This window comes from Crotalus tigris, unplaced genomic scaffold, assembly GCF_016545835.1.
Source record: "Crotalus tigris isolate CLP2741 ecotype Arizona unplaced genomic scaffold, ASM1654583v1 scf7180000018831.1652172, whole genome shotgun sequence".
In the NCBI taxonomy this organism is placed as follows: Eukaryota; Metazoa; Chordata; class Lepidosauria; order Squamata; family Viperidae; genus Crotalus; species Crotalus tigris.
In genome coordinates this window covers 825,466-839,505 of record NW_024097221.1, presented here as the reverse complement: position 1 = coordinate 839,505, position 14,040 = coordinate 825,466, and the positions used below count along the sequence as shown (strand labels likewise).

The following is a 14,040-nucleotide window of genomic DNA, read 5'->3' as shown; positions in this document are numbered from 1 at the left end:
GTGTCGATTACTATGAAAAGGCTTGCTTTTAAAGGATGGAATGGTACAAAAAACTATTGATGCTAATAAAATGTTTCTGATGGAATAGTGGTTTGCTTCCAGATTGCAGAATTGGATGCTGCACACCAACGGGGTGCTGAACTAGATGCCATGCTTGCTGAGAAGCAAAAGAAACTAACCGAAAAAGAAGCCTACATAATTGATTTGCAGCTAGCCTGTGGATCAACTAATGATGCCAAAGAAGTGCTAATACATAACAATGAATTAAAGGTATAACTAAACTGGGAACATGTATGTGTTGTTTTATTTCCCATCAACAGTTGGACAGTTTGATTAACATTCTGAATTGACTGTACTGTGGCTTTCCCAATAAACCTAAGAAATAGCTGAGAATACCAATCTCTTGTTTGTTTCATTATATTTTTTTCCATGCACTCAAAGAAGCAGATTTCCACAAAAGAGGCTTCCTTGCAGAGCATGCAAATTCTAGTTCAGAACCTTACCAGGAAAGTTGGAGACAGTGAAGAAAGATGTAGCCTCCTCCAAGAACAAATTGCAAGTCTTAAAAGCTTTCAAAATAAAGAGAAAGAGCATTTTCAAGAAAGAGAAGCCATGTATACTCAAAATGTAAGTAGGTCTTCAGTACAACAAAATGTATTTGCCTTTACGGTGAGATGCGGGGGGGGAGGGGGCAAATAAATTTAATAATAAATTTACAAAACAATACAATTTAAGATTTGCCTGACAGTGGCAATAAGAGTATGTAGATTTTATCCTTTTTCTTAGATATTATTAGGTGTAAAGTGGATGTTATTAATAAATTAAGATGAGTGTTACCCAAGAGTTATTTAAGGATCCGTTTCATCTATGCTTAATTTCCACTGAAGTATTATGAATCAGTAAGAACTGAATGTTAATTTATATGATTATGCGTGACTCAGCTTTATGGAAATATTCGGTCTGGTTATTTTTTAGATCCGTATGTTTCAAAATATTATCCAGGAAAAGGAAAAAGAGTTGATGAGACTGGCCCAGAAACATGAACAAGAACTTTTTAAAGTAGCTGCAAAATCTGATGCTAGCGCTGATCTAGAACAGGTAGAGAAAATGTATTTTATTTAGTAGTATTGCAAATGGAATCCCAAGTTGATTTTTGGTATCCCTAATTGTTTGTTTGTTTGTTTGTTTTTGTGGTCACATTGCCAATTTAAATTTTACAAATGGGTTACATCTGAAAAAAAGGTTAAATTTATCTAAAGGTATACATGTTCTTAAATTGAGCTCACCTTGTGACTATAGCCATGCAGGTTTTTTCAGGGTTAAAAAAAGGTTTGGTTGTGCTTTCTTCTGTTCTAGGCAAACTTGTATAGTATAGTAGAAAGAGTACAGAGAGAGCAACAAAGTTGATTAGGGGACTGGAGGCTAAAGCATGTAAGGAACGGTTGCTGGAATTGGGTATGTCTAGTTTAATGAAGAGAAGGACGAGGGGGGACATGATAGCAGTGTTCCAATATCTCAGGGGCTGCCACAAAGAAGAGGGAGTCAAGCTGTTTTCCAAAGCGCCTGAAGGCAGGATAAGAAGCAACAGGTGGAAACTAATCAAGGAGAGAAGCAACCTAGAACTAAGGAGAAACTTTCTGACAGTTGGAACAATTAACCAGTGGAACAACCTGCCTCCAGAACCGGTGAATGCTCCAACAGTGGAAGTTTTTAAGAAGAGACTAGACAGCCACTTGTCTGAAATGGTATAGGGTTTCCTGCCTGAGTATGGGGTTGGACTAGATGACCTCCAAGGTCCCTTCCAAGTTTATTATTATTATTATTATTATTATTATTATTAGTATTAGTATTAGTATTAGTATTTGTATAGTATTTAAAAACAGCTTAGTAGAAATAATTATATTTAATTAAATTATATTTAATTATTTCTGACTTTAATAGTTACTGATTCTAGATTACTTTGTATAGATATTGAGCATATATCTGTTTCCTGTGATGTCCTACAAATATGAAATTTTATTCCTGTAGAATAAGTGGCAATACAAGGAAACACTCCTGGATGGTGAGCGTTATCAATTCCAAAATGAAGTTGCTATTTTCCATTATTTAACAATGAATATATGTATATTTTTGTAATAGTTGCTGAAAGCCTTAAAGCAGAAACTACATGAAAAGGAAGAAGTCATGCTTGGAAGGACACAGGTGATAGTCATGTTGCAACAAGAACTGGATGGCAAGGACCAACAACTGAAAGTAAGAAGTAGATTACATAGTCAAACTGTTGTTGTGGGATAAGTTGTTATAATTTTTTTTTTAAAAGGTAAAGGTAAAGGAGTCCCTGGAGATTTTACTCCACTAGTCGTTGCCTACTATAGGGGGCAGTGCTCCTCTCCATTTCAAGGTCATTGAACCAGCGCTGTCTGAAGACATTTCTGTGGCCATGTGGCCAGCATAATGTTACAGAACGCTGTTACCTTCCCACTGTACCTATTTATTTACTCACATTTGCATGCTTTCAAACTGCTATGTTGGCAGGAGCTGGGGTGAGGATGGGAGCTCACCCTGTTGTGTGGCGCTCGAGTCTCGAACCTGGGCTGTCAGCTTTCCAGCCAACAAGCCCAGAGTCTTAACCGCTGAGTCACCGCACTGCCCATTATAAAAAAAATATAGCATTTGTAAATTAGAATGCAGTTTGTTAGTCACCTTTTTTGCCTTTCCTTTCATTGCATTGGTTAATCAAATGTGTTTTGTACTCTTATGTTGTACTTTTATCCATTGTGGTTAAATGTTGAGACAGTGCTAAAAGAAAAGGAAAACTCACCTGATTTTAATAAAAAAAGATCAAAACATGACAAGAATAACAAGCAGATATTGGTAGTCAGAATCTGAAGAGCGTCTACAGAAAGCTTAACTTATGAGTTTTTTATACTTTCCTTTTTTGGACAGCAGTAGTTAACATTCTTATATTGCTAGTTTATGGGTGCATATCATAAAATGAACTGAACAGTGATGAAAAATATGCAAATGGGGAACATAGTTTGCTTAACTATTTCTTAAACTTCTAATATTTTTTTTGCTATAATTTGGACATTTATCTCTTCCCATATACTGCTGCTTTAGAAAAATAGAGGTTTACTTTAGTGAGGAAAGAATCTGACTATAGTGCTTAATTTATTGTTCAAAATGACATAGCATGTTCTTCACCCTGATATTTGCAAACTTTATACCAAACAATAACAATACATCAAAAAGAAGCAACAATACTCTAAAAAATATGAAACAGAATTACTAAAAGCAGTTTAAAATCCCTGGACATATAAATATTGTATAGTTGGTATACTTTTCTTTATAATGTTACCTTAAATATTAATTTCATTTCAAAAAATAATTCAAGAAAAAATGACAACGATCTGTGAGTTTGATTGTGCGGTTTCCTTTTTTTTTTCATCTCCCGATGCTGCCAATTACAGCAAATACATAGTTTTTAGTTATTGCCTTGTTCTAAATGTTCTCTCAAATGCAATAAATTTAATAAATATTTCGCTCTGCAGGGAAACAATATTTTGCTCCTTGAAAATAGTTTTTCTCCCATTTATAATTTTGCGTATCTTACGTGTATTTGGCAAATGCTCCTGACTGAGTCTTTCACCTTCCCCTGCAATACTGTAGAAAAGTATTTTTATTTATTCCAATTGGTTTTAGCCACCCATCTTTCAAAGTTAATTGAGCTCTGTGCTTATAACCTTTTAAAATACAAGGAAGAAATAGATTTCTTTCTCAGGAGCTCAGCATTTCTTACCTTCTACCCGTGAGGATCCTCAGCGGAATGAAAGATCTTCCATGGCTTTGGCAACTCTATTTTTTTTTCCACAGAGGGTGAGGCAGGACACATCTCTCTGGGCTTGCACATGTTAAGGGAACCATTGTGCATATAATTAAAGAAGCTTGCAGTTTTATTGCCTAAACTTCTTTTTTTAATATAAGATTTTAGTAATTTTTTCCATACATACAGTAATAATTTTACAACCAACGTGCTGTCTGAGTTTAGATTCGCTAACACGTATTTAATTCCTAATCCTTTAGTCTTTCCTTTAGCCATCGGTAAAATAACTCCCAAGTTTGATAATATTTTGTTTCTTCTTTTTCTTTCAGTCTCATGGTCAATTTGTCCATCTCTGCGCATTCTAGTATTTTTTTTAATTATTTCTTCATCTAATGGTATTCCTTCATTTTTTCAACATTGGGCAAATATTATTCTTGCCGCTGTTGTGATGTGCAAAATCAAATATAGGCTTTGTTTGTTAGTCTTTTCTGACATTCTACCTAATGTCTAAAGTTCTTTTAATTCAGGAAATGAAGGAACAACTGAACCGCCTTGAGTCAGAGAAAGACAATCTTCAGTCCAAACTGGATGCAGAAAAGCACATAATGCGAGCCCAGCTGAGAGATATGATGGAGAAGCATGAGAACGAAATGAGGAAAGCCAGAGAGAAGTATAATGCTGATCTTCAGGAGATACAAGAAACGCATGAAACGGAGCTTCAGGAAAAAGATCAAACGCTGCTTCAGCTACAGAAAAAAATTGATGAATTAATTTCCAGACATGAAAGTAATTTGGAGCAAGGCGTTGATTTGGATGCTGTTATTAAGCAAAAGTTGGAACATTTAGAAGGTAACATAATGGAAAACAACCCTTAAAACCTCTTGCATACTACACCAAATAGTTGATCCCGCTTTTATTAGCATTACAGTTACCCTTTGATGATGAAAAATTGTGCTGAGAGCCACCGTTGTGGACAGTTTTTGCCCAGTTTGTTCAGTGCAGTAGCATTAAAGATAAAGTGTAATTATTTCTTCTCCATCCTGTGTAGAGTAGATGGTTATATCTCTTTAAACAAATCTTTTAGTTTCTGAATTTCCTGATGGGCATGATAGTGGAGCAATGATGACACGACTATTATATTTGGGAAAGTTGAACTTCCTTTAATGATTAATGTGTTAAGTTTAATAGAGAATTAATATTTTACTGTTTATTTTATAAAGTAGACTTTTTTTTTTTGCCATAATCCAAAGTTTACTGACAAATTTAATTGTGCGATCTTGGGGGAGATCTCTTGGGGCTATAGCAGTGCATATAGCCTATGGTGGAATGTAGTCTGAATTTTCAGGAGGAAGGAACTGCTGTCCAGTGGGCAGAGAGTCAGTGGAGCTTGGGAAGTTTGTTTAGCAGGAAGAGGTTTAAATGGCTCCTCCCTAGCTATCCCCAGAGTATATCCGTAGTTATGTAAATAGTTTAATATGGCAAGATTTTGTCCCTAAGGTAACAATAAAAGAAACTGTCTAGTATCTCACATTGGGCAAGTCTTAGAAAATTCTCTCCTAAGCACATGTCACTCGTATGCAAACAGACCAAGTAATATGTTATATTAATAGTTTTGATGTAATTCTGAATAATGATTGAGTTGCTTGTTTGTTTAAGTACAAGTGAAACTGAAAACAGAAGAGGCTAGCAAATCAGAAGCTAAATTCCTTAAGATGAAAGCATGGTCCAAATCCAGAATCAGACAACTTGAAGATGAACTTAAAAATGTACGTTAAATGTTTATATATAATTTAATTTTGCTTTAGTAGTGTAGATGCCAAAGTTCTGTTAAAATGATAATATATAAAGTAGTGTTTTTCTTGATTAAAAGTTGCTTCTTCAGAAAATACAGTATTATAGTTGAAAAGTTGATTAGTAAAAATAACAATTTAACTGTGGAACTGATAGTATAATTTTGCTGCAACTTAAGGGAACTGTTTATATTATGAGATCTCCAGAATTACATAAATGTATCAGAGACATTACCAGATTTAACCTCAATTTCCTTTTTTTTTACATATATTCTTAATTGTCAGAAATTGACATTTTTTTCTAGGTTACACCAATGAATAGCAGTATAACTGCCTTACAAGATCAGATTTCTGAATTAAAGAATGAAAAAGAAGAGCTGCGGTCAACACTGAACATATATTTGGAATATAAAACTCAAAATGGTAAATAATGATAAACTTTTACTGTCATTTTGAAAGATATCTATCTTAAAATGATGTAAGGAAAGAATGTTTACAGTCTCCATTTAATTGTTCACTTTTCTATTTATGAATTGCAAAGTATAATAAGTAAAATTTGTAGATAAAATAGAGGCAGAAATTTTATTGCAGCAACAAAAATAACCTCCTTTTTCTGAGTCCTACATTTCCACATTTGATCCTGTCTTTAAGTTCAAAAAAGCATCTGAGCTTTTGCATACAGTTTGCCTTAGTGAGTAGTTTGCCTAGAATGCAAGTAAATAACATAAACTTACACTATGGCAGTGGTGGCGAACCTATGGCACGGGTGTCTGAGGCGGCACTCAGAGCCCTCTCTGTGGGCACGTGCGCCATTGCCCCAGTCCCTTCAGCTGGGTTTTATAAAACCTTTTCGCTTTAGCCTCCGCTGCCGTGTGCAAAAAAAAAAAAAGGTTCAATCAATCAGTTATTTCAACTTCTCGCGGGAAAAAAAAAGATCTTACAGAGTTGGAATTGATTGATTGAACTTTTTAGTCCCACCCAGTCTGCCATTACCAATGCAGCCACGCACACCCAATGGCCACACACCCAATGGGCCACACCTACTCGGCACCCAACGATGCATAAGTGGGTTTTGGGTTTCAGTTTGGGCACTCGGTCTCTAAAAGGTTTGCCATCACTGCACTATGACATCTGACAAAAGTTACCTGAGGAAGAATATCATTATATTACAAATTCCAATTTTCTCCTTAGCAAATAATTTAAAATTAGCAATAAGCCTAATTAAAAAGAAAGCAATAGAGGGTTGTTTATTTTTTTAATAGCCAGGACAGTTAATCATTGATTGTGTGCTTAACTGATTCTCCCGCATTCTTACATTAGCTATAGTTGGTCCTGATGCTCATTTGTTGCAGGAAGAGATATATAGGATCTATCAAAATACTCTCCGTTTTTCTTTGCGGTCTCAGAGTAGAGCGATATGGATGATATTTTATCTTGTGCTTCCATGTTTCTGTACTTAGAGTTTGAATTTAGACCTGTGCATAATGTCTTAGCTTCAAAAAGTGTTCAGCTTGAAAACACCTATTTCAAGAAGCCTTACTAATAGTGTTCTGAAGCTGTACCAACTATTCTGGAAATAATTTGAGCTTGAAATAACACTTCCAGAATGGTTATAACAATATTAACCATTCTCAAAGATATTGGAATAGTTGTTTTTGACTCAAAGGAAGATTTTTTTTTAAAGCTCAAAAACGTTTTTAATGTAAATGTCTTAAACACCAAAAATTTGAACTTAACATTTTCTTGCCTTAACGTATTACAAGAATAGTGTATGTATAATGGAAACAATTTCCATTACAGAAGCACTTTTGGCTAAACTGGAAGTTTATGAAGAACAGCAGCGAAAACTTCAGGCAGATCTTGAACAAGTTACGAAGAGGGCAGCTTCACAGGTCTACCTTGTTGGGAATATCTTTAATATTAGTATTTATTATTAATATATTGCATGTCTTTATGTAGTTAAATAACAATGAAGAAATTGAAAGCAGTTTAAATTTGCTATAATGGGAATAGTTGTGATAAATTGTGAATCACTATGCTGCCTGTAGACACAATATTCTATCAATGCCATTCTGCAAATATTTGAACTATGGTTCTCAAAAAGGGTGCTAGAGTAGTTTCATGAAACTTGTTTTTTAAAAGAAAAAAATCTTTCTTGAACGTTTATCTGCTTTGCTTTTGGTCTTTCCTCTGGCTGAACAAGCTTGTTTCCAAGATCTGCCAGTTCCCTAAAGAAAGGAGTTTTGTATTCAAACAGCAAAGCTTTAGCAATAGGAAACCAAACAAAGATACAAAAAGGATACAAAAAGACCTCTTTATCCAGGGATGAGGAGAACAAATTTACAATATTATGTTTCAGGATAAAATATCATCTTCTTCCTAAATTGGGTATACTTTGATTTGCTAGGGCTCTAAATATAAGCGAGATATGTATTATTGTATATGGAATATTATGCAACTTCCTAAGGATTTTGATGAACTGCAGAAAAGCATGTCCATAGAGTTTTAGAGTCAGGATTAATTGTCGTATAAGGAAAACTTACTTTTGGGGGATTTTATACCTCAGAGAAAGTGAAGCAAGAAAGCATTATAAATGTTTATACAATTATGCATTTGTAGAGAAACTGGATGAGCAGTAAAACAAATTCCTGTGTCACAAAACTAGAATTCAGAAGCATTGAATGAAACTAAACAGTAGGAGATTCAGAGTAGTTAAAAAGAACTTTACTCCATATTTGTCCAATAAAATAATCAACCATGGCACGATCTTTAAAAAGACACATTCGTATAGAATATGGATAATAATGATTGCTAATTATTTCAATAATATATTATTGTGATGCTTCAAGCAGTATGTTTCCCAGTGCCATTTTCTTGGGAACAAAACTCGAAAGGTACTTCTTGCACTCAAGTTCTGCTTATGTACTTAACATTGCCTTCTAAGTCAGGATTAGAACAAAATACTCATAAATTTTAATCCGATCGACAAGTTACTGTTTGCCCAGTTATTCTGTTTATCGGTTTTATTGAACTGATTAATTATTCTCATGTCCTAACTTAACTTGGTTCAGGCTAGTGAATCGGGCAGTGTGGATGAATTACAGAGTCCGCTTTTGGAATGGCAAGAAGCTGTATCTGAATCTGAGGATATGCACCATGAAACCAGAGAGGAAAAATCTGCTATGGCTCTAAGAATGGCACAGATTGAGGAGGAGAGAGAAGGTGAGATATATTGCTTGAAATGTTACTACATCACTTGGATGGATTGTCAAATATTGAAAGCTCATTGGCAGTTTTAGTCAATGTACAGTATGTGTAAATGTATAAGAATATATGCATGCGTATATGTTTGATTTACTGTAGCAATCTAGTGAAAATCATTTAGTGAGACATTTTAGCAGCATCTATCTGCCTTTGCCTAGTTTATTTTGCAACCTGATTTAAAGAGTTACAATTACCTGTAATTACTACATATACTGTAGCTAGAAACTAAGTAAAGCAGAGTACATGGAACAAAACTATTTGATAAATATAAAAATGCTAAATATCACACAAATGGAAAAGATTTAAACACAAAGAATTTTTTTATTGTCTTTTTGGGACAGCTGAACTCATAAGACGTCCATGGCATTGTGCAGATTTTAAAGTACAGTAGTGGCCAAAATTGTGGAAACTTTTTGGGAAAAGTGTAGAGTAGAAATGCCACCTTTGGTTAAGTTTCCACCAATTTTTCTTCTAATTTCTTTATAACTTTAGCCTTGTTCACTTAATAATATTATCTTACATCGCTTTCTGGGCAACTAGTCAACTCTTTGCATCATTACTTTAATTTTATTACGTTTTACAAGCTCATGAAATGAAAGAACACAAAAAACCCCAACCAACTTGATAGCGATCACATAACACACTGACAGATGTCCTCCTCTCAGCTTCAATACATGACATCAATAACTGAATCCTACTGTGATCTGATTGGCACATTGCCAAAACAAGATGACACCTGATTGGCTCTCTAAACACTCATGCTCATTGGCTACAATCAGATGAAGGAAAGCTACCTGATATCAACCTAAGCAAGTTATGCTTCCTTTTTCTGGTTATTTGGCTATAACTTTTCATAGAATACAGTACAGATAATTGAACAAACTTCATTGCATTACATTCTCGATTAAATTATCTTTCCATTGATATATAATTTTATGGTACTACTCCCCCCCAAAAGTGATGTTATTAGTCATCAAACCTCAAAAATACACTTTTCCCAAATGGTTTCCACAATTTTGGCCACTACTGTATAATAACTACTAAAATAGCAATAGTTTTAATCTAATACTATATTCTAATTTATTCTTGTGGTGCTAGGAACACAAAAAGGATTTTTCTTGAAATTTTCTTTCTTTAATGTGATTTGTACTTTTTGCACACATTGATTAAATATTTAAATTATTTAAGATACCTTTGAAGGCTTTATGTAGGTAGCTGATTTATCACTCAAAGGTACTCAGAATTTACAGAATTTAATTTTGTTGAAATATTGCTTTGTTTGCATATATTAAAATTATTTTAGGCCGTACTGAACAAACATTAGTATTGTAACAGAGATGTCCATAAACATTTGTATTTCTTTTCTAAAATTTCTCATTATATGCATATGTTAATTCAGCAAGTTAACTGATAAATGTTTTACATGAGTTGATCAATATGGCATGTTACTTTGCTATAGGTTAGTTTTTAAAAAATTGATTAATATTTAAAGTGACTCCACAGTACTAATATAAACAAAAATGGTTGTTACCACATGTTAAACACTCTTACTATTAACAGAACTGTGGAACACTTCAGTTTCAATTCCAAAAAAGTGCTTCAGTATGCCCAGAGGTGCAAATATAACATTTGTCTGCTTCTCTTTAAAGTCTGTGAAGGGCAACCAGGAAACACCAGGAAATGACGCAGCTACTATAAAGGGTAACAGACAAGTACAATGTTTGTTTGACTGCCTGCTGTAAATATCTCTAGAATCAAACCTGAAGGGTTGTACAGCCCTAAATCCCATTAGTTGTGTACTTGCTTTCTTTCCCATTAAATAGAACTGAAGTCTTTGCATTCTGTCAATAGGAGAAGGAAATAGATAAAAATAAACCCTCAAATGATTACAATATTTCATAGGGTAGCAAATTACATGCCATATATTCAGTGTGCTAGACTTCACAAATGTGCTTGTATGTTGGCCATATCAGTTTAAAGGCAGATGAAAGAGAACATTTTAAAGTTGTGTTTATATTGCATTAATATGATGAATTATTTATCTTCCTATGTGTTTGGCTTGTAGTTAATTTTGCATTTTCTATTGGGTTAAGCATGACTTTTCTGTTTTGTTCCCCACCGTCATCCCAATGTGGTTAAACCTGATGAGCGCTTGATGTCCCTTCCCCCTCCACTCCTAACCTCCACTGCGATTTGGTCAGCCACTGAGAACATAGTTTCCCATCAGTTTTGTGCATGCAGGATTCTGCAGCCACAACAGCCTATAGCATACTGCTGGTAGTTTTCCTCTGTAGTGTATTTTGCGGAAAATTTTCAGTAGTGTGCTATACCAGTTGTTTGTGGTGCTGTTTTTTTTTAAATTAGCATAAGTTACAAACACTGTTTTTTTAACATGCTTTCTTTCCCTTTGCAATGCCTATGCCTCATTTATGTTAACACAATCATCTCATTTTTGTATTAATAGCTGACTCCATATTTATCTGAGAAGCCACAATTTATAACAAATCATAATTTAATATCAAAGAACGCCATTATGCTTTCTTTACAGATTCTTTTTTACTTTTCTTTAAAATAAGTTACTGAATCGATTGCCATTTTGGGAAGAAGGAACTGAAACCTTTTTTAAAACCATATTCAAGTTTTTAAACTATTTTGAATCTGTAGCTTATTTTTGACTTTGTACTGTAGTACTTAATTCTTATCTTATCCAACGTTTGTATAGCATGGCACTATTAGATGTAAATTATGATATTCAGTTTTTTATCTATCATCTAAATACATTTTCCATCTGAAAATTGTAAAGATGAAAATATTCATAAATTGGGAAATTACATTGTTTCTAAGTTCTACAATTCAATTTTTCTTTAGTTTCTGCTATTTGATTCTAATTATTCTAATTATTATATTAGATATGGCATGAAGTGTTTATTGGTACAAAATCACTGAAGTAAACAAATATGTTGTTATGGGATTGGATCTAAAATTACATATGGTAATTGTAAACTGGCTGATTCTATAAACAGGTGTAAGATTATTTTAGCTAATTCTCCATATACATATGAAAACCTTTGTTTGGGTTATTGGAAAACTTCCTAGGAGAATCTATGTAACTCAATCTACTCCACCAGTGGGCAGAGATAATAATACATAACATCTATTATTTGTTAGCTGGTATTACCTGTGGAAAGAACCAGTTGATGCAACCAGAGTAGTACATATCAGTAGATACAATCATAGCATGATGCACTAGCATGCTATTGAATTGATACTAAAACATATTTGAGTGACATATCAGTGATCATAAGATTTCACTTAACACTTGAAGAGGGCGAAAATATATATGTTACTGCCTACTCCATAATCTGCACCATTTCAACTGGGTGGTATTAAAAAAATCAAGATAGTGGCCACAACCGTGTGATTTAAGCATCTGTTTACATGCATTGGGATAAAACTTTCATCATGTGGTTGTGCCCCGGGAGAGCCAGGGCTACAGCAAAAAAGAGAAAATAGCACTATGTGAATTGAGTTACCTTTAAATTTCTGTAGCTTCAGTGCTGAGTATTAAATATTGCATTCTAATAAATTTATTATTTTTCCTGATATTTTTTGTGTTGATTTTATCATAAAATTATAGAGTGCTAGGGTCGGTCCAAGCCAAGGGCAAGAATCCTTATACCATCCCAGAAAAATGGCTTTCTTGCAAACCTCCACAATGAAAGACCCATATAAGCTGTTCTATTGCTTCACAATTTTCATGGTCGGGAAATTTCTCCTTATTTTAAGTTTGAATCTCTCTCTGGCATTTCCTATGTTCTCCTGGAGATCTCTAAGATTACAATCAGTGATTCTGAGATCATATCTGCCACTCTTATTTAAGCACCCTAAGAAATGATCCATGCAATTCCACAGACTTATTTCAAAGCAGCTAGGTATTTTCTTACCCAACTCCTTACTTATTTTGATCTTTGCCCCCTTCCCGTCCCCCCAAGTATCTTCTTTTTCAGTTCATTCTGAACCTTAGGCTTCTTGAACCCATCCTTACAGATTTAGGTTGTTCCCTGATATTTATATATATAGCTTTTAGCTTATCAGAGCACTCTTCATGCAACCATGCTAATTTCTTCCACTTCCATTTCCTCAATATAACTAGAGCAGTGACATTCACCTCCTCCCTTAATTTTTGCCCAGGTGCTTTTAGTGTGGTTTGGAATCATGTATTTCCATAGAGTGATCATTTTTATGAGCCCTTTTGTTGGATTTTTTTTGAACAAATTATATTCTTTTAAGTACTGTATAGCACAGGTCCCCAAAGGTCCCCTTTTCTTTTTCCTATTCTGTGAATTCTTTTGCCTTTTTCCCTAGTTCTTCATAGTCTTTCTATATTCTTTCCCATTTCTTTCTGTTAGTGACTTTAATGTCTAAAGTGTCCCATTACTTTCTATTAATGTCAGTAGTTTTGATTACTTGAGTCAGCCTCTCCTTATCAGCCTAAATCTTCACATCTGGAAGATAACACACTACCTTTGGTACCATGCGCAATCGCTTACATTGTGTGTGTGTATGTGCATCTCGAATTTTGAAAATGCAGTATATAAACATCTTAAATAAAAATACATCATCAGTGATGGACATTAATAATAATAATAATAATAATAATAATAATAATAATAATAATAATAATAAAGTTGGAAGAGACCTTGGAGGTCATCTAGTTCAACTCCCTGCTCAGGCAGGAAACCCTATACCATTTCGGACAAGTGGCTGTCCAGTCTCTTCTTAAAAACTTCCAGTGTTGGAGCATTCACCGCTTCTGGAGGCAGGTTGTTCCACTGGTTAATTGTTCTAACTGTCAGGAAGTTTCTGCTTAGTTCTAGGTTGCTTCTCCTTGATTAGTTTCCACCTGTTGCTTCTTGTCCTGCTTTCAGGCGCTTTGGAAAATAGCTTGACACCCTCTTCTTTGTGGTAGCCCCTGAGATATTGGAACACTGCTATCATGTTCCCCCTCATCCTTCTCTTCATTAAACTAGACATACCCAATTCCAGTAACCGTTCCTTATATGCTTTAACCTCCAGTCCCCTAATCATCTTTGTTGCTCTTCTCTGTACTCTTTCTAGAGTCTCAACATCTTTTTTACATCGCGGTGACCAAAACTGGATGCA

The 14,040-nt window shown here is 34.4% G+C and overlaps 1 protein-coding gene across 9 annotated transcripts in view; it reads left to right on the top strand.

The window, feature by feature from the left end:
• The window catches only part of LOC120314095 (golgin subfamily B member 1-like), a 53,085-nt gene that overhangs the window by 9,929 nt on the left and 29,116 nt on the right, over positions 1 to 14,040 (top strand). For 3 of the 9 annotated variants that reach the window (XM_039356828.1, XM_039356827.1, XM_039356823.1), the window contains exons 6-14: positions 103 to 270; positions 442 to 627; positions 976 to 1,098; positions 2,140 to 2,253; positions 4,351 to 4,672; positions 5,480 to 5,589; positions 5,919 to 6,036; positions 7,414 to 7,505; positions 8,685 to 8,836. In XM_039356828.1, the coding sequence (XP_039212762.1) occupies positions 103 to 270; positions 442 to 627; positions 976 to 1,098; positions 2,140 to 2,253; positions 4,351 to 4,672; positions 5,480 to 5,589; positions 5,919 to 6,036; positions 7,414 to 7,505; positions 8,685 to 8,836 (1,385 nt within the window). The remainder of the gene's footprint in view (positions 1 to 102; positions 271 to 441; positions 628 to 975; positions 1,099 to 2,139; positions 2,254 to 4,350; positions 4,673 to 5,479; positions 5,590 to 5,918; positions 6,037 to 7,413; positions 7,506 to 8,684; positions 8,837 to 14,040) is intronic. The other 6 variants (XM_039356822.1, XM_039356829.1, XM_039356831.1 and 3 more) reach the window with 4 other exon arrangements.